Source organism: Epinephelus lanceolatus, chromosome 11 (assembly GCF_041903045.1).
Source record: "Epinephelus lanceolatus isolate andai-2023 chromosome 11, ASM4190304v1, whole genome shotgun sequence".
Classification (NCBI taxonomy): domain Eukaryota; kingdom Metazoa; phylum Chordata; class Actinopteri; order Perciformes; family Serranidae; genus Epinephelus; species Epinephelus lanceolatus.
In genome coordinates, this window is record NC_135744.1 from 8,983,822 (window position 1) to 9,008,076 (window position 24,255).

The 24,255-nt window shown below is 40.8% G+C and overlaps 1 protein-coding gene across 1 annotated transcript in view; it reads right to left on the bottom strand.

The window, feature by feature from the left end:
• Nucleotides 1-1,027: 1,027 nt before the first annotated feature.
• Nucleotides 1,028-24,255, bottom strand: part of nlgn2b (neuroligin 2b) — a 104,452-nt gene continuing 81,224 nt past the window's right edge. Inside the window, exons 5-9 of the mRNA XM_033646624.2 lie at nt 15,950-16,135; nt 9,472-9,737; nt 9,166-9,319; nt 6,975-7,341; nt 1,028-5,763 (exon numbers count right to left, since the gene is read on the bottom strand). Of these exons, the coding sequence (XP_033502515.2) occupies nt 4,830-5,763; nt 6,975-7,341; nt 9,166-9,319; nt 9,472-9,737; nt 15,950-16,135 (1,907 nt within the window). The 3' untranslated portion in view covers nt 1,028-4,829. The remainder of the gene's footprint in view (nt 5,764-6,974; nt 7,342-9,165; nt 9,320-9,471; nt 9,738-15,949; nt 16,136-24,255) is intronic.

The window sequence follows — 24,255 nt, forward strand, 5'->3', positions numbered from 1 at the left end:
CAAAATGAGGGTGGCAGTGAATAAACAAACATTATTTATCAGTATAATAAATGAAATGTCTGTTTTACACCTTGCTGTCCTCACTTTCTTCCTAAGAGACAAATCCAGTTACAGCAGCGCGGTACAAGTCAGGTGTACGCAGAGGCGTTTCTAGGATATGAGAACATTCTGGGCTTAGCCTGGACCTCTGTTGGTGGTCACTTTTTTATAAATAATATATAATATATAATAATATATACAACGGGACAATGATTCTAAACACACCTCAAAATCTACAGTGGACTACCTCAAGAGGAGCAAGCTGAAGGTTTTACCATGGCCCTCACAGTCCCCTGACCTAAACATCATAAAATTTTTGTGGATAGACTTCAAAAAGCAGAGCATGCAAGTTGGCTCAACAATCTCACAGAGCTAGAAGCTTTTTGCAATTAAGAATGGGTGAAAATCCCTCAAACAAGAATTGAAAAACTCTTAGCTGGATACAAAAAGCGTTAAGAAGCTGTGAGACTTGCCAAAGGGGGGCGCTACTAAGTACTGACCATGCAGGCTGCCCAAACTTTTGCTTTAGGCCTTTTTCCTTTTATGTTATTTTGAAACTGTAAAAGACTGAAATAAAAAAGTAATCTTGCTTAAAATATTGAAGAAATGTGTCATTATTAACATTTTTAAATCAGGTCATCTTTTACTTCCTTAGTTATTCACAGTAAGCAAAATTTTGACCAGGGGTGCCCAAACTTATGCATGCAACTGTATATATATTCTCTCACTTCTTCCCTGATGGTCGAAATAAGTAGCTCAAATTTTTGCTAGCTGCTTTTTAGGAATAGTCGGTAAGAGGGTCTGAAAAGTGACTTAATCTAGCAAGAAAGTTGCCAAGTTGGCAACACTGTTAGCCATAACAACAAAAAGTGCTCCGAATTGTGTGTGCCTACTTGTTGTGTGGTTCTTCTGCCCCCAAGTGGGAAGGAAATGTAATACAGGTTCTATATTGCATCTCTGACAATGCGACAACAATAATTGCAAAGTGTTTGTTTAAGAATGTCTTTTTAATGTTTTCCAGTTCAGATACACAACATACAGTGTGTAATAGCCTCTATTTGAAATAGAAATATTAACTTTAATTCTTTCAACTCCTTCTGGTCATTATGCTCTCTCACAGTATCTTGAGCTTCAAGCAGGTTACTGAATCAGACTAAATGAAACAGACAAACAGGTGCAAGCCTTCACTTTACCATTCCAGCAATAAATGTTGTAATAAGAAGATATTTGGAACCTTGTAATGCTTTTTTATTATTTTTATATATATTTTTTCCTTACCTTAAGCCAACATCAAAACTGTAGTGTAAACATGTAAACTTGGTGAGTGTGCTTCCATTATCTGTTGGCTGTCCAACACTTGTTTCCGAAAAAAAAAAAAAATAAATAAAATAAAATAATTGTCTTTGTAATGCTGTTTTGGGAGTGCGGGCAACTGAAACTCACATCAAACAGCTGGGTCAATAATAAATGTGCAGACAAAATTGCAAAAGGTGATGATTAGTGTCTGAAATAAGACCAAAGGAGTACAAAGGATATCACAACCTCCAAATTCTGGGTTATACTATAAGACAATGCTCAAGACCGTGTAAGACACTAACAATAAATCCAACAGCATCACAAGTAAAATTCCTTGATTTGTGGTTTGTTTTGAGCACATTTGAAACATCCGCCATGTCTTGTTTTTCTTTCTTGAAGCATCCCTATTTCCTGTTCCTTCGTCTTTTCTCTGCCTCTGTTCTTTGGCTTTTTAACCAATGAAAGGACTCATTCGCTCTACAGCTGCCTTCATGATTGATGGGATAGTGCCTGGTGTGTACGTTATGCTTTAGACAGCCATATATGCAGTAAGAACATTTTTATCACTACGATATCTACTGTAGGCTAACCTGAGCCGTAAGCATTCCTTTTCGTGTTAAAGTTAACCTCAACCATGCTGTGATTTTTATTTTTTTAATGATTCACGTATGCCAACAGATGTATTCATGTGCCCATAACCTACTGGAATTTGCCCTTGAGACCTAGGAAATAAAGGAGAATCAAACATATGCTTGAGTGCTAAAATCATGTTAAGTCACCTAAACTTGCACCTGCTGTCACAAAGAAAAGAACCGGCCAATCACTCAAAACCAAACAACAAACATAATATTTACAAATTCCAGTTTGTTCTCTTACACTTAAAAAATGTACAGTTTGTTTCATGTGTTGGTTTTTGTTCTTTTTGTCCTCGCAGCTCGCTCCAGTCCAGTGTGAGGGATGGCAGTCAGGCTCCAGAGTGTTGTTATCCTAAGCAGACAGGATACAGAACATAACAAGGACAGGGGGGAAATTAATCCCACTCACCTTTCTTTTGTGGTATATGGTGTGTGAGTAATGTCTGTCATTAAAGATTTTTTTTAAATCAGGTTTTTAGAATGCATCCTCTGTGCATCGACAGATCATACCGTAGCTGATGAGCTATCACCATTGAATCACTGCCAGCGTGTGTCCAGTGTTGTCCTAACGTCACTGGGGATTTTTTTTTTCAGAATTGTCCAGAGTGTGACCCGTCTCTCGTGTTCAGTTGTGCGAAAGATGTGAAACAAGGCTTTCTCACCTTTTGACCGTCATAAATATATCTTCTCCTTTCTCCCGCCTCGCAGAAGGGAGAATCATGAAACAACAAAAGAGCAGACGAAAAGATAACTGTCAGGCAGTCTTTGAAGCGTGTGGTTAATGTCAGTCACAGACAGAAACCTTATTTAGACTATTCATGTAAAGTAGTTGCTTCTTTTTTTTTTCTCCCGTAACTTAAAAAAGTGCTATCTTCAGGTGAGATTGAGAGACAGTGACTGCAAAGTTGACAGTTGCAAAAGATAAACAGAGCAAAAAGAGGGAGGAAAGAAAAAAGGCTTTCATCAGTTTTTCTGGTAGTTTTGTGGCACAGCCTCAGTGTTAGGAAATGAAAAAAATAAAGAGGAAATATTTACTCTCTTTGTTATAATCATAGTTTTACACAATATTCATCTCTTAATACTTTAATACCTGTTTGAAGTACCACAAAGTGCAGCTGATATTAAAATAGAAAATGAAAATGATTCTCAAAATAAAATAATAAAAAATCAATGAAGAACAAGGCAAATCATCAAAATGGCAAACAAACTTCTCGGTCCACACTCTTTATAAAAAAAAAAAAAATTAAAAAAAAATCATGCAAATATCTCAGACAGCAAAGTAGTTAATAAACTTTATATTCTTTTTTTTTTAAACGAGGATATATTGAATCTGATTTCCCTTTTGAGGAAGAGACCAGCCACAGTGCAACATTGAGTGTAATTAAAAAAAAAGTGTGTGGATCAAAAAGAAAAAGAAAGATGGAAGGGGTTGGCACTTTTTATGATGGTAATTCCTTTTGTAAGTTACAGTCAGGATGGACCTCTCCAGGCGCTCCACTGGACGCCAGTGAAAGAGGAGCTTTATCACAGTACTTGGCACCAAGAATGCTGGTAAAAACGAGATATCAGAGTATCTTTTTTTTTTTCATTCATGTCCTTACAATTTATTAATAATACATCATTTACATTTGTGTTTTTGTATAAAAGACTCCAAAAGGAAAAAAAGAGTCTAGAAGTGATTGCGAGAAAGAGGAGAGAAGTGGAGATGGAGATGGATGATGTCAATGGTTTAATAAAAAGAGCTACAAGGGCAGATGCAGAGAGAGAAAGAGTGTGAGGCAGTGGAAAGAGACAAGCAGTTAAATGGGCTGAGATGAGGGTACAGACAGAGGGATAATGAGTGAGAAACAAATAAAGTGATGGACATAGAGCCTGTGTGGCGGAGATGCAGCGAGTTCTAATGGGCAGCCTGGATTCCAGGTTGCATCCCACAGACTGAGTATGATTCAGTTATTTCCTGTACCGCCCAACAGTCGAAGCCCCAATCTGGAAATGTTTTGAAAGCAGCGTTTGTGAGTATACAGAATTTTTAAAAAGCATTTTACTTTAGATGGCATTTAGGTCACATCAGAACTGAAAACAGGCGCATAAATTTGCAAACAGAAGAAATAAAGTTTTAAAATGTCTGAAAAACTCATGTTTAAATGTCAAATAGCTCATCCTTGTACTTCCACTCTGCTGTCAACACATTTCACACTAAACAAAAGTACAATACAGAAACACAGAGACAGCTGTTGGGACATCGTGCTCAACACAGGGTGCCAAATTTCACTTCCAGATTGGGCCTTTAAAGCTGCAGTTTGTAAGTTTCAAGAAATCACCGCTTTATGACAGACAGCTTGTCGGGGCATATGCTGCCGCATTCAAAGCTGCTACTGTGTTATCTTTTCACTAAATTAATGAAAATGAATATATGTATTCAATGTCAAACATAGTTTTACACTGACACAACAACACATGCGCAAAACAACCAAGTTACACATAAGATGTCTGACTGAGTGTGATTAGCTCCATGCCTCTCTGAAGAGAGCTACGAGCTTAAAGCTGCGTTTGGTGGCTCACCTAAGCACGAGATACTGAGAGAGCTCTAATGGGGCAAAGCAGTATGTACCTGTGATGACAGGCTTTTGGCAAAGGATCTTTTTTAATCAACTCCCCCTTGATTTATGATCACATTTTAGAGGTATTTCACTGCTTAAAATCTTCCAAACTGCAGCTTTATTTGAGGGCTTAATGAGAAAAGACAAAGATATAGTAAAGAAGAAGAATAGAGGGTGATGAAGGTGGAGTTTGTATGGAGCAGTTTGTGTGGTGCGTCTCTGTAAGCCCAGAGTCGGGTAGCAGAGGTTGTGCCTGGTCCTATACACGGGTGGTAGAGTGTTGGTGTGGCAGGGCATTGTTGCTGTGGCTGGGGACAGGTGTAGTGGACGGGGCTGGGACAGGGGGGTAAGTGTTGAAAGGGTGGAGGGGCTGCATGCTGCTGATGGTGCTGGGGATCATGGTAATGGTATTGGCTGTCATCAGTGGCACATCCTCCGGTGCCCGCCGCAGGGCCAGCGTGTAGTCGGGTGGGCACACGGGAGGCCGCAGGGGTTCCAGGTCGCCGTGGACGCCGCGGGAAGGGAGGGGTGTGCCGTGCTCCAGCTCCACTCTCTGCTGCTTCATCTGCAGAGACATTAGCTCCTCCTCCTGACTCAGCGCCAGGTCATTGTGCGGTGGGGCCCCTACTACTCCCATGCCAACACCCATGCCCATCGTTGTGCCGCGCTGCGGGGACAGTCGGCGGTGGCGTCTCTGCATGAGTTCATGGCGCTTATCCCGTTTGTAGTAAAGTGCGGCAAAGGCCAGCACATTGAGGAAAAGAAGCGAGGCGCCCACAGCTACTGTCACACTCAGCTCGGTAGAGTAGTCCCTTGTCTGATCAGGGAAGGGAGTATAGCGGGGTCTCTCTGAACCATCGGGCTCAGGATCAGGCGGGTAGGTGGAGATTGCAGGTCGCGTGGAACGGGTGCCACCACCGCCGCCTCCGCCGGTCCAGCGGTTGGTGCCTCTGGGCGGCAGTAGAGTTGTGATGGAGCTAATGATTTCCTTGTGGAGGCTGTGGAGATGTGGCACCAGCTCCAGCCAGAAGGCCACCTTGTTGGCCCGGTAGTTGTCTCTGACACGAGGCTTCAGGCCGATATGCAAATACTGCTTGTCTTTGGAGCTGAACTTGGTCCAGATGACCTCCTCAAAGCGGTTAGGCTTGGTGTGGATGAACGTGGTGTCCTGAGGAACTGGTAGGTTAGGATCCCTGGGGGGGGAGAAAAAGCAGAATTATCAATCACAACTAAGTTTTTAACCAAACGTTACCTGTGTTGCTACCAAAAAACAGGAGCTGATTTGTTATTTAAAGTGAGCAACTGTTTAGAAATCTGGTTTGGATTTAAGCAGAAACAACGCCTTTGAAAGAGCCGGTGCTGCATGTCATGGTGCCATTTAGTCCCAACCCAGATATTTAGGCCCACAACATATTTAACAGATTTTCTCATCCAAGAGAATATATATCCAAATCTAATCACTTAATATATATTCACCTTTAGCAGACAAAAAGTGTGCCCACAACTGGGCACTGGTGAGACTTCACGAGAAGGCTAGAGGGACTCAGTCCTTCAGACAATAAAATTTTCCATTTTAGCGTCTGTCTCTTAAAGCCCTCCTCCCAAAAAAGCCCAGTCTGCTGTGACTAGTTAGCGTTTCCTGGTGTCTCTGCACCACAGACTGTATATAAAGATGGATGACATAACAGCTCCCCAAAAGTGAAGCCAAAATATCTCAATTACCCCCTGGTGGCTGGCTGCAGTATAGGTGATAAACTCAGCTCCCTCAAAGTACACATCAAATAAAGTTTTCCCAAAGATGGTTTCTGTCATCTTAGGTAGTTCTTATCACACTGATGTTTGTTCATTTTTCTGGTAAGTTTGGTTATAACTAGTAATTTGATATTTAAAAAACAGGGATTGAGGTCATGTTAGGCAGCTTTATGTGCCAGTTGGTATGCTAACTATCAATGGTGCTGCTCACCATTGGTTGGTATGTATATGATCAAAAACCAGGGATAAACTTACAACATCAGCAACCAAGTTCACATGTTTTCCTGACGTTAGCATGTAGCGTCATTTAGCAGTGTAGGCTACGTAATGTAAACACTTGCAGTAGTGTGCCTGCAGAAGATGACCATACAGGAATCTGGCAGACTATGACGTCATACTGTAGCCAGTTTCCAAAAACTGTTGGAAACAAGAGTGTTCAGAATGGTAGGAAATCTTAGGTATTTGCTCACAAGGATTATTTCTACAGACAGTTGCCTAATTATTTGAAACGTGTTTGAAACAAAAGACAGAAAAGCATAATAGGTCCCCTTTGAATACTTTCTACTGCACATACTTTCAATTACTTGACATTTAAATAAGATAAATTCACCTAATATCAGAAAGTAATTCTTTAATTTGGCATGATACTAACCCTGTCTTGGCAAAGTTGGTCCAGTATGTCATGACTACTGCACTGAGCATTACATCATTCTTGGAGAAGTTACAGGGAAACAGGTCAGTGGCTCCCACCATGGGAATCCCAAACACATAGGGGATCTCATCTCCATGGGCTGCATCTGCCCAGTCTGGCCTTGCCTCGGTCTGACAGTGGTGGTGGAAGGTATAGAAATAGACAGGCGACTGGAACTCAGCGTGCAGTTTGGCAGTGGCGACAGCCGGGGCCACCCACTGATGGTCTGTGAACAAAGCCAGCAGGGTCTTCCTCCGCATGTCACTGTTGTCCCTGTCAGCCCAGTCTGTGTACATGAACTTTATGGTCTCCCTCAGGATGTCTTTACCTTGGAAGAAATAAAAAGGAATGTGAGAATGTGTAAAGTGTGTGGTTATCTGCTGCGTTAGGTGAAAATGATTTAAGGCTGAAATCTGTAACTTGGTTTAAGATGTTGCAAATCTATGTCAGCTCCACAGTGTGTTGTTAGATTTTCTCCTGACTCCCTGTCTCAGTGCTGCACTTCAGTCTTACTGCTTCAACTGTGCCAATAAAGTCCAACCAGAGCCATCGCACAGGAAGTATCCTAACAAAATTTACTGTTTATTTAAATGGCAAAATCTATTATCCTGTGCTGCTTTAGTGTTTAGTCTCATTACAGCAAATAAATGACTAAATAAAAAACTAAACAACTGTTCACAGATACGGAACAATGTGACAACCAGGGACCACAACTGCAAGACAACAGTCTCGTGGCTGGTGAAGAAAGATGAATGCGTCAGCTGGCTAACTTTTGGATGCTTTGCTAGCTTGTCTCCTTTCAGCTAAGTTAATCCATGAAGAAGTGCATAACACAACTGTCCCTAAAAAATTAATCAACTCTACAGCAAAGGATCCAGCTGCGTTTCTTTATTCATTGATATCCATTTATTTTGACGGAGCAGTACTTTATAACTGTGACCTGAATGAAAACTGTATAGTTAACCAAACTTTAAGAGGTTTTCTGTATTACACCTATACCATCCCCTAATTTCCCCTCAGATTCTTTTAAGTGTGGGTCTGTAGCTCAGCAAGAAGCATCCAACAGCTCTGTTTAGAACATCTGGCTGGAAAAGCTTTAGATAATGAAGAGGAAACGTCTCAATGCTACTGTAGCAAAAAAATATACCATTAAATATCAGTTCCAACTGATATAAATCCATTATAAAAATAAAAAAATGCCGTGCACAGCTGGCAGTAAACATGCTAGCAGCATAGCTTGCTAGTTGTAGCGCTGACTTGGCTACCCCCATTGGTTACGTGCCCCTCTACCTGCAGTGGTGTTGAAAAGTACATTTACTCAAAGGCTGTACTTCAGTACAAAACAGTCATACACAGAGTGCTATCCAACTTCCATCTGTGGACATGTTGCTACAGTGTTTGTATGCGGAAAATATAGCGTAATGCATTGTTTACCAACTGGTATTGGTAATGCTAACCTGGCTAGAAGTGGGATTGCTAACAACATTTCGATTTTTCAACTTGTACTGGAATGTAATCATCTCAGGTGTGACACCATTCCCACTTCTGACCACTGACTTCATAGGAAAATGGAATGCAGCATTATAAAAAAAACCCCTTTATGTCATATTTGCTAAAATTTTAGTGAATGTAGCTTTAACATATAAAACATATGTAAACCCAGTGTAAGCTCATGTGGGCTGGGCATTGTTGTATGCATGAAACAATAACGAAAATGTAATTTGTTTGTGTATATTTCGACCTTACAAGAGACAATATATTAAATAGATTAAACTATGTATGTAAAATAGTAAAGACTAGCTCCACCACGACCCCAAACTAAAACAATAACTGTTAATATTCACATTTGCGTCGCTGGTAATTATATTATTTTATAAACTGAGTACATTGGACTAATAATACTTACGTATTTTTATTTAAATAGAATTTTCACTACACAGCTTTTATCTATACTGAGTATTTTTTACAGTGCTGGCAGTGCTACTATTGCTTAAATAAAGGATCTGAGTTCTTTACTCTGCCATCTTTGTTGTAGTCTGAGCATCATTTAAAGTATGTCTAAATGCTGCAGAACACGACAACATGTGGAAAGGTACAGATGTGAGCTTCAAACTAATGACTCGTTTTAAGGTAAAGTAGGACAGGGTCTAACCATCAGGGTATCCATACAGATTGTCCACAAAGTTGGAGATAGTGTAGTCGAACGAGGCTGCTGATATTCCGTCTTCTCCTTCACTGTCATCCACAAATTTGAGGCCCTCTCCCTGGTTGACACCCAGCAGTATGTCGTAGTTCAGGAACTCACCCTGGTGTCACCATAAACACACACAGCATGACATGACAGTACAGAATGCAGCAGTGTTGCTGGGGTCAAATTCACCCACCAAATGCAAAGTAAACAATGGAGAGAAACAATGGGAGCGTTCACTAGATGACGTCCGCTGACATCAGCTCTGACCTGCTGCATAAGGATCTCAGGGTCATCGGGCACAACGTCCCCATCTACCACAGGCCCGAAGGCGATGTGGTAGCGTGCAGGCTGGATGTCTTGGTCCACTAGCTCCCGGAAACTCTTCCTCCTTAGGCAGTCCACCAGCTCGGCCATGTCCCCTAGAGTGCAGCCGACCTTCCTTGCCAGGATCTTGGTGTACATCATTGGTCGGTAGTTGACTGCCCAGCTGGAGATGGCTGAGCCACTCTGAGCGATGGCCCTCTGAAACAGGCCTACACAAAAGAGGATCACAAACAGAAGATAGAGCTTTAAAAGGAAATCACTTTTTCTCTCTCAGTTCAGTACTGTTTTCCCCCTCTGACAGGCTTTTGCTAGCAGCTGATGGAGCTTTCAAGGCCTTATGGTGTGATTGCTTTTAATAATGCATATGTTGGAGGAGGGGCAATTGTAGAATATTACATAGGAAGCAAGATGAAGTAGATATTCTGCTGCTTTTCATAGCCGGAGAAAATCTTTACGAACATTAGGCTAACAAAATAAAGTGCTTCCATTATACACATCGAGAGACAGCTGCAAGAAAGATGGTGGCATCTCCAAGCACAGCGCTGGGCTCGATGGCCGTGTTGGATAAAACGCCAAAGAGAGACAGAGAGAGAAAGAAAACTGCTCGCACTGTTGCACCGCTGCACTGTTATGTAAAGTGGCTTGCTGTCCCTCTGTTTTATCTGCAGATTCTGTCATTAATAATTAAGCCCCCCCATATTCTGCATGTGCCCCACCCCCGCTCCTCTCCCTGTGAAATCAATTAAGAAGCCTCTCAGCTGCAGCTCCAGCTCTACTCCTCATCTCATCTCTCCTCTGCACACGTGCACACACACACACACACACACACACACACACACACACAAGCGGTACCTTTAAAAACATTCACCCACCAACTTTTTCTGCACTTTGTGGTGTTACAGCCAAGACTTCAAAATGGAGTAGAGGAGGATTTTTTGCTGAAAATCTCTGCATAAAAAAACTCGTATCTTGAATATTCAATCTTCATTTTTTTTTTGACATGACACCAAAACTATGCATACTTTTGGCCAAAATAGTTCAACATTCACCAAACAAAGGATCCAGAACTATCTGTTTCTTAAGGGAATTTTGTAGCAAAACAACAAATAGGCAAGTGAAAGAGCCATATACACATATATATATATATATATATATATATATATACAGTACAGGCCAAAAGTTTGGACACACCTTCTCATTCAATGCGTTTTCTTTATTTTCATGACTATTTACATTGTAGATTCTCACTGAAGGCATCAAAACTATGAATGAACACATGTGGAGTTATGTACTTAACAAAAAAAGGTGAAATAACTGAAAACATGTTTTATATTCTAGTTTCTTCAAAATAGCCACCCTTTGCTCTGATTACTGCTTTGCACACTCTTGGCATTCTCTCCATGAGCTTCAAGAGGTAGTCACCTGAAATGGTTTTCCAACAGTCTTGAAGGAGTTCCCAGAGGTGTTTAGCACTTGTTGGCCCCTTTGCCTTCACTCTGCGGTCCAGCTCACCCCAAACCATCTCCATTGGGTTCAGGTCCGGTGACTGTGGAGGCCAGGTCATCTGCCGCAGCACTCCATCACTCTCCTTCTTGGTCAAATAGCCCTTACACAGCCTGGAGGTGTGTTTGGGGTCATTGTCCTGTTGAAAAATAAATGATCGTCCAACTAAACGCAAACCGGATGGGATGGCATGTCGCTGCAGGATGCTGTGGTAGCCATGCTGGTTCAGTGTGCCTTCAGTTTTGAATAAATCCCCAACAGTGTCACCAGCAAAACACCCCCACACCATCACACCTCCTCCTCCATGCTTCACAGTGGGAACCAGGCATGTGGAATCCATCCGTTCACCTTTTCTGCGTCTCACAAAGACACGGCGGTTGGAACCAAAGATTTCAAATTTGGACTCATCAGACCAAAGCACAGATTTCCACTGGTCTAATGTCCATTCCTTGTGTTTCTTGGCCCAAACAAATCTCTTCTGCTTGTTGCCTCTCCTTAGCAGTGGTTTCCTAGCAGCTATTTGACCATGAAGGCCTGATTGGCGCAGTCTCCTCTTAACAGTTGTTCTAGAGATGGGTCTGCTGCTAGAACTCTGTGTGGCATTCATCTGGTCTCTGATCTGAGCTGCTGTTAACTTGCCATTTCTGAGGCTGGTGACTCGGATGAACTTATCCTCAGAAGCAGAGGTGACTCTTGGTCTTCCTTTCCTGGGTCGGTCCTCATGTGTGCCAGTTTCGTTGTAGCGCTTGATGGTTTTTGCGACTCCACTTGGGGACACATTTAAAGTTTTTGCAATTTTCCGGACTGACTGACCTTCATTTCTTAAAGTAATGATGGCCACTCGTTTTTCTTTAGTTAGCTGATTGGTTCTTGCCATAATATGAATTTTAACAGTTGTCCAATAGAGCTGTCGGCTGTGTATTAACCTGACTTGTGCACAACACAACTGATGGTCCCAACCCCATTGATAAAGCAAGAAATTCCACTAATTAACCCTGATAAGGCACACCTGTGAAGTGGAAACCATTTCAGGTGACTACCTCTTGAAGCTCATGGAGAGAATGCCAAGAGTGTGCAAAGCAGTAATCAGAGCAAAGGGTGGCTATTTTGAAGAAACTAGAATATAAAACATGTTTTCAGTTATTTCACCTTTTTTTCTTAAGTACATAACTCCACATGTGTTCATTCATAGTTTTGATGCCTTCAGTGAGAATCTACAATGTAAATAGTCATGAAAATAAAGAAAACGCATTGAATGAGAAGGTGTGTCCAAACTTTTGGCCTGTACTGTATATATATATATATATATATGTATTCTAGTCTGCATGTGTGAGTATTTGTCTTTGTCTATGGACAGCATGCAATACGGCCAACATTAGCTGGCCACTTGACAGCAACTAACAACTTGTCTGATACTAAAAAATTATTGAAATGTATTTCCATGTCCTTCTGAATGTTTCCTGACTCGAGAAAGACAAAAAGATATGTGTGTTCTTATGCACACACTCAGCATTCTGAGAATCTCCTTCATATGTATGTTTTTATCTGCCCAAGGTCAGTTTGTCAGCGTGCAGGTTAACATTTCAGTAATAACATAATCTGAATTCTTGGTAAAGTATGAAGTGCCATTCACCTTGTGAGCTCTACTCACATCAGAGGATTAGTTATCAAACATCTGGTGGGTATTTCAGAGATCTACCATTCAAAAACAAACAAACGAAACAGCACAGTCCTTAATATAAGAATACCGCAGTGGTTCCTGAGGTGGTGCTTTCAGGACGGGCTAAAGGTGCTGTGAGACCTGTGTGAATTTTTTTTACTGTACATTTTCGATAACACGTCATCACATAACATAGTGAGGTTACATTTACATGAACTAATATATTAACGATGCCTTCAAATGTATCAAAACTGCGGAAAAAAAACCTGTTTATATGCAGTTGTGATGCAACTGGTAAGGGCTTCCATCAGTTGCAGATTGTCACAGTAAAACAATATATTTTCCAATGCAAAGTGGTCAGAAATAATGACTGTGGCCATATTTCGAATATTTTCACTGCTTTACCCTGCTGTCATACAGCCTTTCATGGCGAGGAATGGATATCATTATATGAAAGCCACTAGACTCCACTGACAAAAACAATTATTTTAGTTGGCAGAACACTGAGTTTCTGGTCTACCGCTGCTTCGATTGGTAAGTGTGTAAGGTAAAGCAGAGAAAATATTAAAATATAGTGTACATTAAAACTAATATTGATTTTTTTAGGTGGCAAAATATGTTTTGTTGCATCCCCATCCACAGCAGTACATTGGTTAGCTTCCGTGACAGCAGATTTGGAAAAGCAACAGAGACCATAAAACCACAGCAAAAATGTCAGACCACTGTATTAAACTATATTTGTTAACGTTACAGCTGAAAGTAACAACAGAAATATACAAGTTTGCCAGTTTTATTGGACATATCTCCTTCTACCTGGAAGTGATTGTTGTTGTTAGCGTAACATCATGGTAATTCGGTCAATAGAGGGATGCCGTGGTTTAAAAAATCATGGCAAAACTGGCAAAGACCACACTCTTTTTAGTCCAGTCTGCACTGAGACATGTTATTAATGTGTCTGCTTACAATCGCCAAAGTATCATTCTCAAACAATGTAAAAATATCACATGAATGTCATTAATATGATGATGTATACAATCATAAATATGGGTAGAAGTCATGATGTTTAATTGAACCTTAAGTTATACAGTACAGGCCAAAAGTTTGGACACACCTTCTCATTTAATGCGTTTTCTTTATTTTCATGACTATTTACATTGTAGATTCTCACTGAAGGCATCAACTATGAATGAACACATGTGGAGTTATGTACTTAACAAAAAAGGTGAAATAACTGAAAACATGTTTTATATTCTAGTTTCTTCAAAACAGCCACCCTTTGCTCTGATTACTGCTTTGCACACTCTTGGCATTCTCTCCATGAGCTTCAAGAGGTAGTCACCTGAAATGGTTTCCACTTCACAGGTGTGCCTTATCAGGGTTAATTAGTGGAATTTCTTGCTTTATCAATGGGGTTGGGACCATCAGTTGTGTTGTGCAGAAGTCAGGTTAATACACAGCCGACAGCCCTATTGGACAACTGTTAAAATTCATATTATGGCAAGAACCAATCAGCTAACTAAAGAAAAACCAGTGGCCATCATTACTTTAAGAAATGAAGGTCAGTCAGTCCGGAAAATTGCAAAAACTTTAAATGTGTCCCCAAGTGGAGTCGCAAAAACCATCAAGCGCTACAACGAAACTGGCACACATGAGGACCGACCCAGGAAAGGAAGACCAAGAGTCACCTCTGCTTCTGAGGATAAGTTCATCCGAGTCACCAGCCTCAGAAATGGCAAGTTAACAGCAGCTCAGATCAGAGACCAGATGAATGCCACACAGAGTTCTAGCAGCAGACCCATCTCTAGAACAACTGTTAAGAGGAGACTGCGCCAATCAGGCCTTCATGGTCAAATAGCTGCTAGGAAACCACTGCTAAGGAGAGGCAACAAGCAGAAGAGATTTGTTTGGGCCAAGAAACACAAGGAATGGACATTAGACCAGTGGAAATCTGTGCTTTGGTCTGATGAGTCCAAATTTGAGATCTTTGGTTCCAACCGCCGTGTCTTTGTGAGACGCAGAAAAGGTGAACGGATGGATTCCACATGCCTGGTTCCCACTGTGAAGCATGGAGGAGGAGGTGTGATGGTGTGGGGGTGTTTTGCTGGTGACACTGTTGGGGATTTATTCAAAATTGAAGGCACACTGAACCAGCATGGCTACCACAGCATCCTGCAGCGACATGCCATCCCATCCGGTTTGCGTTTAGTTGGACGATCATTTATTTTTCAACAGGACAATGACCCCAAACACACCTCCAGGCTGTGTAAGGGCTATTTGACCAAGAAGGAGAGTGATGGAGTGCTGCGGCAGATGACCTGGCCTCCACAGTCACCGGACCTGAACCCAATCGAGATGGTTTGGGGTGAGCTGGACCGCAGAGTGAAGGCAAAGGGGCCAACAAGTGCTAAACACCTCTGGGAACTCCTTCAAGACTGTTGGAAAACCATTTCAGGTGACTACCTCTTGAAGCTCATGCAGAGAATGCCAAGAGTGTGCAAAGCAGTAATCAGAGCAAAGGGTGGCTATTTTGAAGAAACTAGAATATAAAACATGTTTTCAGCTATTTCACCTTTTTTTGTTAAGTACATAACTCCACATGTGTTCATTCATAGTTTTGATGCCTTCAGTGAGAATCTACAATGTAAATAGTCATGAAAATAAAGAAAACGCATTGAATGAGAAGGTGTGTCCAAACTTTTGGCCTGTACTGTACATATACAAGTAGTTACATTTATAGATATAAGAGTAATATATATGTATTGTATATCTATTCCCAATGCCGTGTTCAGACAGGATTAGTTTTTATTAGAGAAGGACAGTTTGTCAGTACAGTTCGGTGATCTCAGTCCCTTGTGGGTTGACATTATTTGGGATTATTCCAGAGCTTGTGTCCCAAGGTGAGTAATGGTTTCATGGCAAATAACCTCCTGTTTTCATCCATCTGTTGACTCTTGCGCTGTCCAGATTGACAGTCTAGTTTTCTGTCAAATTACTCAATCTTTGCAGTTTTTGCATATTTATTGAAAAACATGTCTACACAATATTGTTGCAAATAGTGGATGACTCATTTCTGGATATTGCATCCCTTCACTTGGGGGAATATTATTGCCATGTATTTTTTTTAATCTGTTTTAGGGTGTTCATTGAAATTACCAACATGCTCTGTGAAGAAATACACTACTCACACTGTCCTGAAATGTTAATACCCTCGCAGGGTATATGACTGCTAATGTGACAATGACACTGAAAGAACCTCACCCTCAGAGTGGTGGGAGAGGATGAGGAGGTTCACACAGGCGGCACCAGCTCCTGAGCCAAAGATGGTGATTCTCTCTGGGTCTCCTCCAAAGTGGCCAATGTTTTCATTGAGCCAGCGCAGGGCCTGGATCTGGTCCAACAAGCCATAGTTCCCCTTAGCAGACTGGTCCCCTGTGCTCAGAAACCCTGCAGGGTAAATTACAACAAACACAGAGAGGAAAGGAGAAAGAAAGTACAGATTATGTGCAGAAAGGGCAGAAATGCAGGAGCACAGGGTAACATAATGCTGTGCGTTTACTGCTTTAAAAAAATATCCCGCATAAACAGAAGATGGCATCCTGTCATTGTCAGGAACTTCTCAGCCTCCAACTCACTGCAAGTCTGAGGAGATTTTACAGAGAAAGCTTGCCAAATTACTAATTTTTAATACCCACGCTGGAAATACAACACAGTTAAGAGAACTTGTCAGCAGAGAGAGGAGAAGAGCAACAGAAGGCATGTTTCACCTAGTTCCAGGACACACATTTACACAGTAGGTGCACACCCACAACAAGATAAAATAAACTGAACAAAATGTCACACACACAGGCACACACACACTCACACCATTCTTTGTTCTTATGACAGTGAATTACAGTACATTACATGTGTTTCAGATAGTACCAGGATATTTCACAGTGCAATAAAGCACAAGCCTTTCAAATTTTTGATGGTATGACTGACTTCAATACCCCGAATGATTTCAGTAAACTGCATACTCCTCAGATTAGTGGCTGTTGGGGCAGAGGACATGATGGAAAAACAAAATAACACAAACTCATCTCTTTAGTTTTTCATATCAACAGTGATGCTTAGTTCTAAATATTATTTGATTCTTTAAATTTTTTGCGACACCTTTTGTGCATGAACAGAATTTTAGTGCCCATAGATACTAGTACTTTGGTTTTTCCTTAGTTCAACCTGAAAGAAGAAGAAGATATACTTTTTTTATCCCTGAGGGGAAATCCCCCAAATTTTTTTGCTCTATTGTCATATACACACAGGCCCGACATACACACCCATGCACAAACAGGACCTATGAATGTGCTAAATGGAGAGGTGTCAGAGTGAGGGGGCTGCCCATGGACAGGTGCTCCGAGCAGTTGGGGGTTTGGAGCCTTGCTCAGGGGCACCTCGGCAGTGCCCAGGAGGCAAACTGGCACCTCTCCAGCTACCAGTCAATGCTCCATATTTGGTTCAGACAGGGACTTAAATTAGCAACCCTCTGGTTCCTAACCCAAGTCCCTATGGAATGAGCTACTGCCACCCCAGAAAAGCTGGAAACTGACATAATGACATATTACCACCTTTTAAAGATAAAATTAAGCCTGCTGTTTGACAATATATTGTCCCAGAAATGCAATAAAATATATAATTGTTATTTTGGGATCATTTTATGCCGCTGATAATAATAATAATAATAATAATAATAATAATAATAATAATAATAATGATAATGCAAAAACACACTTTTTATAGATCAGTCAACTTTTAATTCTTAAGAATATTCAGACACTGAAATGAAATCTGAACTTTTTTTAACATATATTTTTTTTAAAAAGTATTTAACACCTATTAATATATACAAGAAAGTATATATAAAATTATAGTACCTATATAGGGGAAGACAAGACTTATTTAGTCTCAAGAAAAAAATTGTCCAACCCCAAAAAACAAACATGTGATGCCTGACTAAAAGACAAGCCTAGCAAAACTCTGTGAACACCGCAGTTACCTCCATAATCCGACCGGTGTGCAGCAGTCAGCTACCACGGTTGGACGCCCTGGGAACTGGGTGGTTTCCTGGTGTGTTTACCGAGTGGAAGATGAAGTTGTTGGAGGGTACAACTACAAACAAATGACTTTTGGCTCATTGCCAGGGGTTGGACAGCGAACGACTATCAGGACTGACTTTTAGACTCCAAAAGTGCAGCTGCAAGCTACGGGTTGGCTACACAGTGTTGTCTTTGTCATTACTTTATTTTTCTTGCAGAAGGAGATGGGGTTGGAAACACTAAAAGAGAGAGCTGCTGTACCCAAATCTCGTAATGGTTGGGAAAACCCTGCTTTTTATTCTAACATTTGGTAGGCTAAAATGTTGGTGACATTTTTATGTAAATAAACAAAAATGGCAATATTAGGTCAGAAAAATTATTGAGGTTATGTCCATATATCATACGATAAGTCGATAACGTAATGATAGGCCTTATTATAACCCTCGTCATCATTCATTTTCCATTATCACTTATCCTGTTGGGGGTCGTGTGGGCAGTGGAGCCTATCCCAGCTGACACTGGATAACAGGTGGGGTACACCCTGGACAGGTTGCCAGACTATCACAGGGCTGACAAGTGACAAACAACCATTCACGCCCACATTCACACCTTCAACTAATTAAGAGTCACCGATTAACCTAACCTGCATGTCTTTGGACTGTGGGAGGAAGCCGGAGTACCTGCAGAAAGCTCAAGCTGACAGGGGGAGAACATGCAAACACACAGAAATGCTATCCCCTTTAATCATATCAAACCCAATTTCTGACAATTTATGACTGTTAATTAGCCTTCAAATGTTTTTACACTCAGTTTTTACTCTCTCTATATAGATCTATATAGATGTCTACATAGTCAGTGGTGGAGTCCGCCACTCCTGCAATGGATTTGAATGCTGTTCAATGGCAATCCCAGGCACTCTGAAGAGGACACATATCTACTCAGGTATAAGTTTAGCTACAGTGATTGCTTGTTATCCTTCGTTGTATCTCTGACAGAGCAGCAGCTCAAAGTGAGTTTTAATAGTTATGTCATTTACATGTCAAGATGTACAGCTCTATAAAGTGCTATCATGCTATCTGTCAGCTAAATAGGTGTGTCTGAATAATAATGTGTGCAGTATACACACCATATATCATTATACACAAGGTCCTGGTGTCACAGTCAGTGCGCCCACATAAACTATATTCGTAATGATGTGTCTCTCTGGCTTAAGCCCATGTTTGAGTGTTTTCGGTGAAGGCTGTACAAATGATTCTAATTCAGCAAGTTTCCTTGTGTGGGAATTAAAAAAGACACAAGTGACTGAACTAAGCAGCATAATTCTAAAGGGCAGTTGGAGCGAGTGGGACAGCCATAAAGTACAGTATAGGGAGTACACAGAGACAGATGGTAAAAGAGGAAAGTCAGCATGTTTTGGAGTGTGTTGAACAACAAATTAAGCTTTATTGTAGATGATTATAATGTAAGTGATGATGATGATGATGGTAGCAGCAGTGATGATGATGATGATGATGATGGTGGTGATGATAACCTGCCAAATTGACCTCTCTACAATAATCAGGGTGACACACACATGTCACTCCACCCTCTCCACTGTACTTACACTATAGTTAACAACACTCAGCGTGCCTCGAGTGTTTTCGGTGGGTTCTCCTGGATTCATTATGATTCATATCACAGAGTGTCATCCAAATTCTTTGCTTTTTGTGATTTGCTGTGGTTCACATTTATTGTGCTTATGAACACAAGCCACTAAGAAATAAATGAACAATAAATGCTCATGTATGTATATATATTTTTTCATAGAGGTAGAGTATAGGATGCCTGGTGTCACATTCAGATTATTTAAGATACGTTCAAACCTGGTCAGCTGTTTTAGCTAAGCACATTTTGTAAAATATCTACGAGCCATGACATTGTTGTAATGGCTGATATTTTTTTCACCTTGTGAGTCTGTGTGTGAGTGTGTCATCATGGTGAAATGTCGTCCACGTGACACCAATTGTAGAGAGAACTCCCACAGCAGCTGGTTTGAGTAATTTAGCAAGTGTTGATATGTATGTCTGTTTGTGGACAGATTTTCTCAAAGCAATAGTGTTGCAACAGTGCAAGGAGCGGTCACAAAACTTTACTGGTTTTCAGTTCAGATCACAATGAAGGCCAAGTTCATAGATGGGTATGGTCCAAACCAGGGGCTGGAAGTAGGGGTGTAGAAAGTACATAATGGGCCATTGCCTCTCTACTTCACACCCCTGACTGACATTCATTTTCAGTCACAGACTGCTATATGGCAGCTAGAGTGACCCCACTGCAAGACGATCTCCAGTTTAACCTGTAGTCATTTCTCACATTTAATGAGCAAAAATATTACATTAAAACACAATAAGGATAAAAATGACACAAGGCTGCAAAATAAATGTGCCTTGAAATAGAAATATATCTATGGATAACAAATGAATACTTAAAGATATGCTATGCAGGATTTTTCTAAAAAAAGAGAAAACAATGTATAGACTCATACAGAAGTAATCCCTCTAAATCATCACTTATGACCCACTAGAAATGTGTGGCAATGTATTTTTCTGCCAAGACTCTACCCTTTTCTCATTTTCTTCTCATTTTCTGTGTTTGGTAAGTTTATGGGCGTGTACCCCCACAGCGTTCAGGTGAGGTTGGGGCCGTATTAAAAGGTAGCCACTAGGTGCCAGACCGTTTGCAGCAGGCATCCAAGGGAAACAGCTCAGAAAAAAACGCAAATATTGCAAGAGTGAGTCTGGAGCTGGCTTTTACTCGCGAGCATGTTTGCAAACAGAAACAATCCTGCATACTATACCTTTAAGTAAGACTGCTAGTTGCAAAATATGCAACCACTAACAGTGACCCAGTCTTAAGGAGACAATAATCTTCCTCTTACCTAATTACAATGAGATAATGATCATGAGGAACCACAGTTTGATTAAAATGTGATCTAGAGATAACAGGATGACCACATTTTTAAGAAACCAAAGCTACACTCAGCTTCCATCATATAGTGATTAGTGTTGGTTTATCAAAAACATTGAAATCGTGTTACTTTAAATCATATCAGTGCTGCAACAGAAATATTACCTTGAAAGGATCACTCCCAGTAATGCAGATATAGTTTGCATGTTATTGTGTAATTGTATTAACCTTAGATCATCCCAGCAATTGACTGGCTCTTAGCTTGATGCAACTCTGATCTGGTAACATATCAGCACTGACCTGTGCCACTTATCAAAACCATAGGCATGTGGAAAGTGTCTGCTCCGTGGCTGCCCGGCCGATTGCTGAGCCGCCTGCCACAGTTGCCTGGCAACTGTCCAGTGCTTCAGGCGAAATGATATGGACGGACACTCACAAAAAGCACTTGCATACACACATTCAAGCCCTTCCATATTCAAGTACACAAACAGCCGCATGCATGCGCACACAAAAACAAAGTTAATGCACACGCGCAGTTGAGAGCATGAACTAGCACGCTAGCTCAAGCTAGCACCTCCTGTCGCTCTCTCTGCAAGGACAACATGAAGAGAGGAAATTTGGTTTATCTTCCACCATTGAAGATAAGTCAAACAAGTTCCCTCTTCTTCTCTTTCAGTAAGTTTTCTTTCTGATCCCTCCCCCTCCCCCCATCTGCTGAGTTGGGCTTCCTACTGACTTTAGCGCTGAGAGCAGCAGTTTATGAGGCTGAACTCATGCATATTCAACACTTGCTTTAGGTAACGGCTAAGGAGCTGTGAGGAGAGTCATCAACCTCTAAGTAAAGATACAGGCTGGAGACAGGGAAATGAGTGGATGAAAGAAAACAGAAGAGTGGTGAGTGACTGATGGAGGGAAATTTAAAACAGAAATATTTACAGTATATTTTATCATACAGCGTGTCCCATAAAAAGTCCCTCAGGACCATCTGATAATAAGTGCTGCTTCCTCTCATAAAGCTTTCCCGTCATTGTTAGAAAAATCTTTCAAAAAAAGTGTATCTTATGAAATAATGAAAGCATAATGCACTGAATGCAAACAATGGTAGGAGCACTTAGTGTTTCTCTAATGTACACTGATGAGATGAGTCATGGTAAAAGCCATTACCCCTTATTGATACTGTATTGCATCTGCAACAGGAAGCTGTATTAGTATAGAGTATAGACATGTATCTGAAGGATACATTTTAAGACAAGAGAGGCCAAAAGAGGGCCAGCAGCTCCACATCAAAGGATGCTTGCAGTATTTTGTGCAGTTTATTTACTGTACTGAAAAGCTTTATTCAGTTCATCCTCTGTTCTTGACCAGCTCTGTAAAAGACTGCACCGCTCACAAATCCACAGTCCAGAACTGAAGTGCGGTCAGTCATCTGACTGTTTGACTACTGAGATGGGTACATGCATCTGCAGAGTAATTTTCAGGACTGAACAGAATGACTGCAGTGGGTCACTGAACATATTTCTGTGAACAGAGAAGAGAGAACAAGAGGAGAGGGAGGGGGTGGGGATGGGGGGAAGTCGGGAAGGAGAAAGGGATAAAAAAAAAAAAGAGACACAAGACAGGTATTAAACTGAATATTGCCCAAAGCTACTGTCAGATCCCACATGACAGAGAGGTGAAAGGAATATATTGAAGGGCATATTATATAATTTCCCTGTGACGTCACACAGGAGATGATTAGAGATGTCAAAAATCAGAGGGAAGATTTTGCCTTTTTATACACACAGAAAAAGGGACTGAAGAGAGGAAACAAAGCAATGTGCCTATGAGTCACAGAATTAATCAAGCAAAAGTAGAAGCACTATTACAAAATAGGAAATAAAAACCTTAGCAGATGGTGAATGTCGGGCACAGTGAAGACTAAAGAATCTGTTTTGATGATGAAAAAAATAAATAAAGTGGATTTGATTTTTCAGTATTGTGCAGCAACCTTGGGGATTATCTACTGTGGATGAAAGTAACTGTGGATAATTATTACAGGCAGAACTGACATGACCTTTCTCTGTACCGTATGCAGCACAGATAACATTAAATATTGAAAGGTTTTCAAAAGTTCTTCTGTCAGAAAATGTACTGACTCTGATGTGACAAGGTAGTAAATCTTGTCACAGGTATCTTTACACAATGTGCTGCATAATGTCACATTCTCACAAGATTCTATGTGAACTATAAACTGTACACAAATAATGGACGTAGCCACTGTGACATTACACACTGGTTTGTGGACCGCCATTTTGAAGCCTCCGGTTTGGTATTTTGGCCATCGCCATATTGGATTTTTGGAGCCAGAGGTCCAGATCTGGATGAGATGATTGAGCTAACCCTATTGCTAGCTGCTAGCTTGTTTAGGTAGGTGCATTTACAGCTATGGTAAACTGGGACAATGCTAATGCTAATTTTTGCTGGCCAAAAACAGTCTTGGAACCATTAAAACAAAGTATTTACAGGAAAAAACTGAACATCCAACTCCTTGGAGGGCTTTTTAGTACAACAAAACAATGAACAAGACTATTTTTAGGCAACCAAAACAATACAATTAACTTTCATGAAATGAAAAGACAGTGAAATAGCTACGGCTACGCCTATAGCCAACACATTCTCACTACCGATGCTTGGTCAGTGGCCCTACACGTGCAACTATGGTAAGTACCCCTCCAGCCTGAGTTTTGGACATTCAGGGACAACATGTCAATTAATGCTTATTACATGCATTGTATCTTTTCAAAATAAACTTCTGTTGTCACAGTAAATGTACAGCTTCTGCTCATTAAATGTATAGAGTTTCTTTTAAAAATAAAATTAGAATGTAGATAAAAAAAACCTTTGTTTTCAGATTTACTTCCTTAGGTTTAGGCAACAAAAGCACATGGTTAGATTTAGAAAAAAAACCCACCATGGTTTGGCCTAACTTCCGTTTGTTATTAACATTATGTAACGTCACGTGCATATGTCACATGACATACGTTTTTATTAAAATCACTCCACTCGACTTTTGGTTTCACACAGCAAACGAACAGCAGGCTACTGAGTGAAAGTCCAGAGTTTGTTTGACCCATCCACCTCCTTCCCCACCCACCCTAGCTCTTCATACCACAAAAGTTGCCCAAATTGTCAAAACATATTTCCCCATGTTGAGTCTCTCACCAATGCTAAAGGGTGCCTCTGTGTTTCTAACACCAAGAGCTTCTGACCAAGCGTCTGTGTTTGATGAATTGGCAGTGAAACCAAGTTGCTATAGCCTACTCTGTGAATCTGGGGTTACGCCATGATTATGTTACCTAACCAGCACCATGGTAGCGACTTGTAAACTGACAGCACCCACCTGTCACTCAAAGCGGTCATGCCCCTAATTATGCATAACTTTAAGCCTTAACAATATTCAAAGGCTGAGTAATATAAAAATTCACGCATGTGCAGTTGTCACAGATGGGGAAAGCTTTAGAGACTAAAAACCTTTTCCTTTTGTTGTACTAGACTGTTATAATGTTTTTT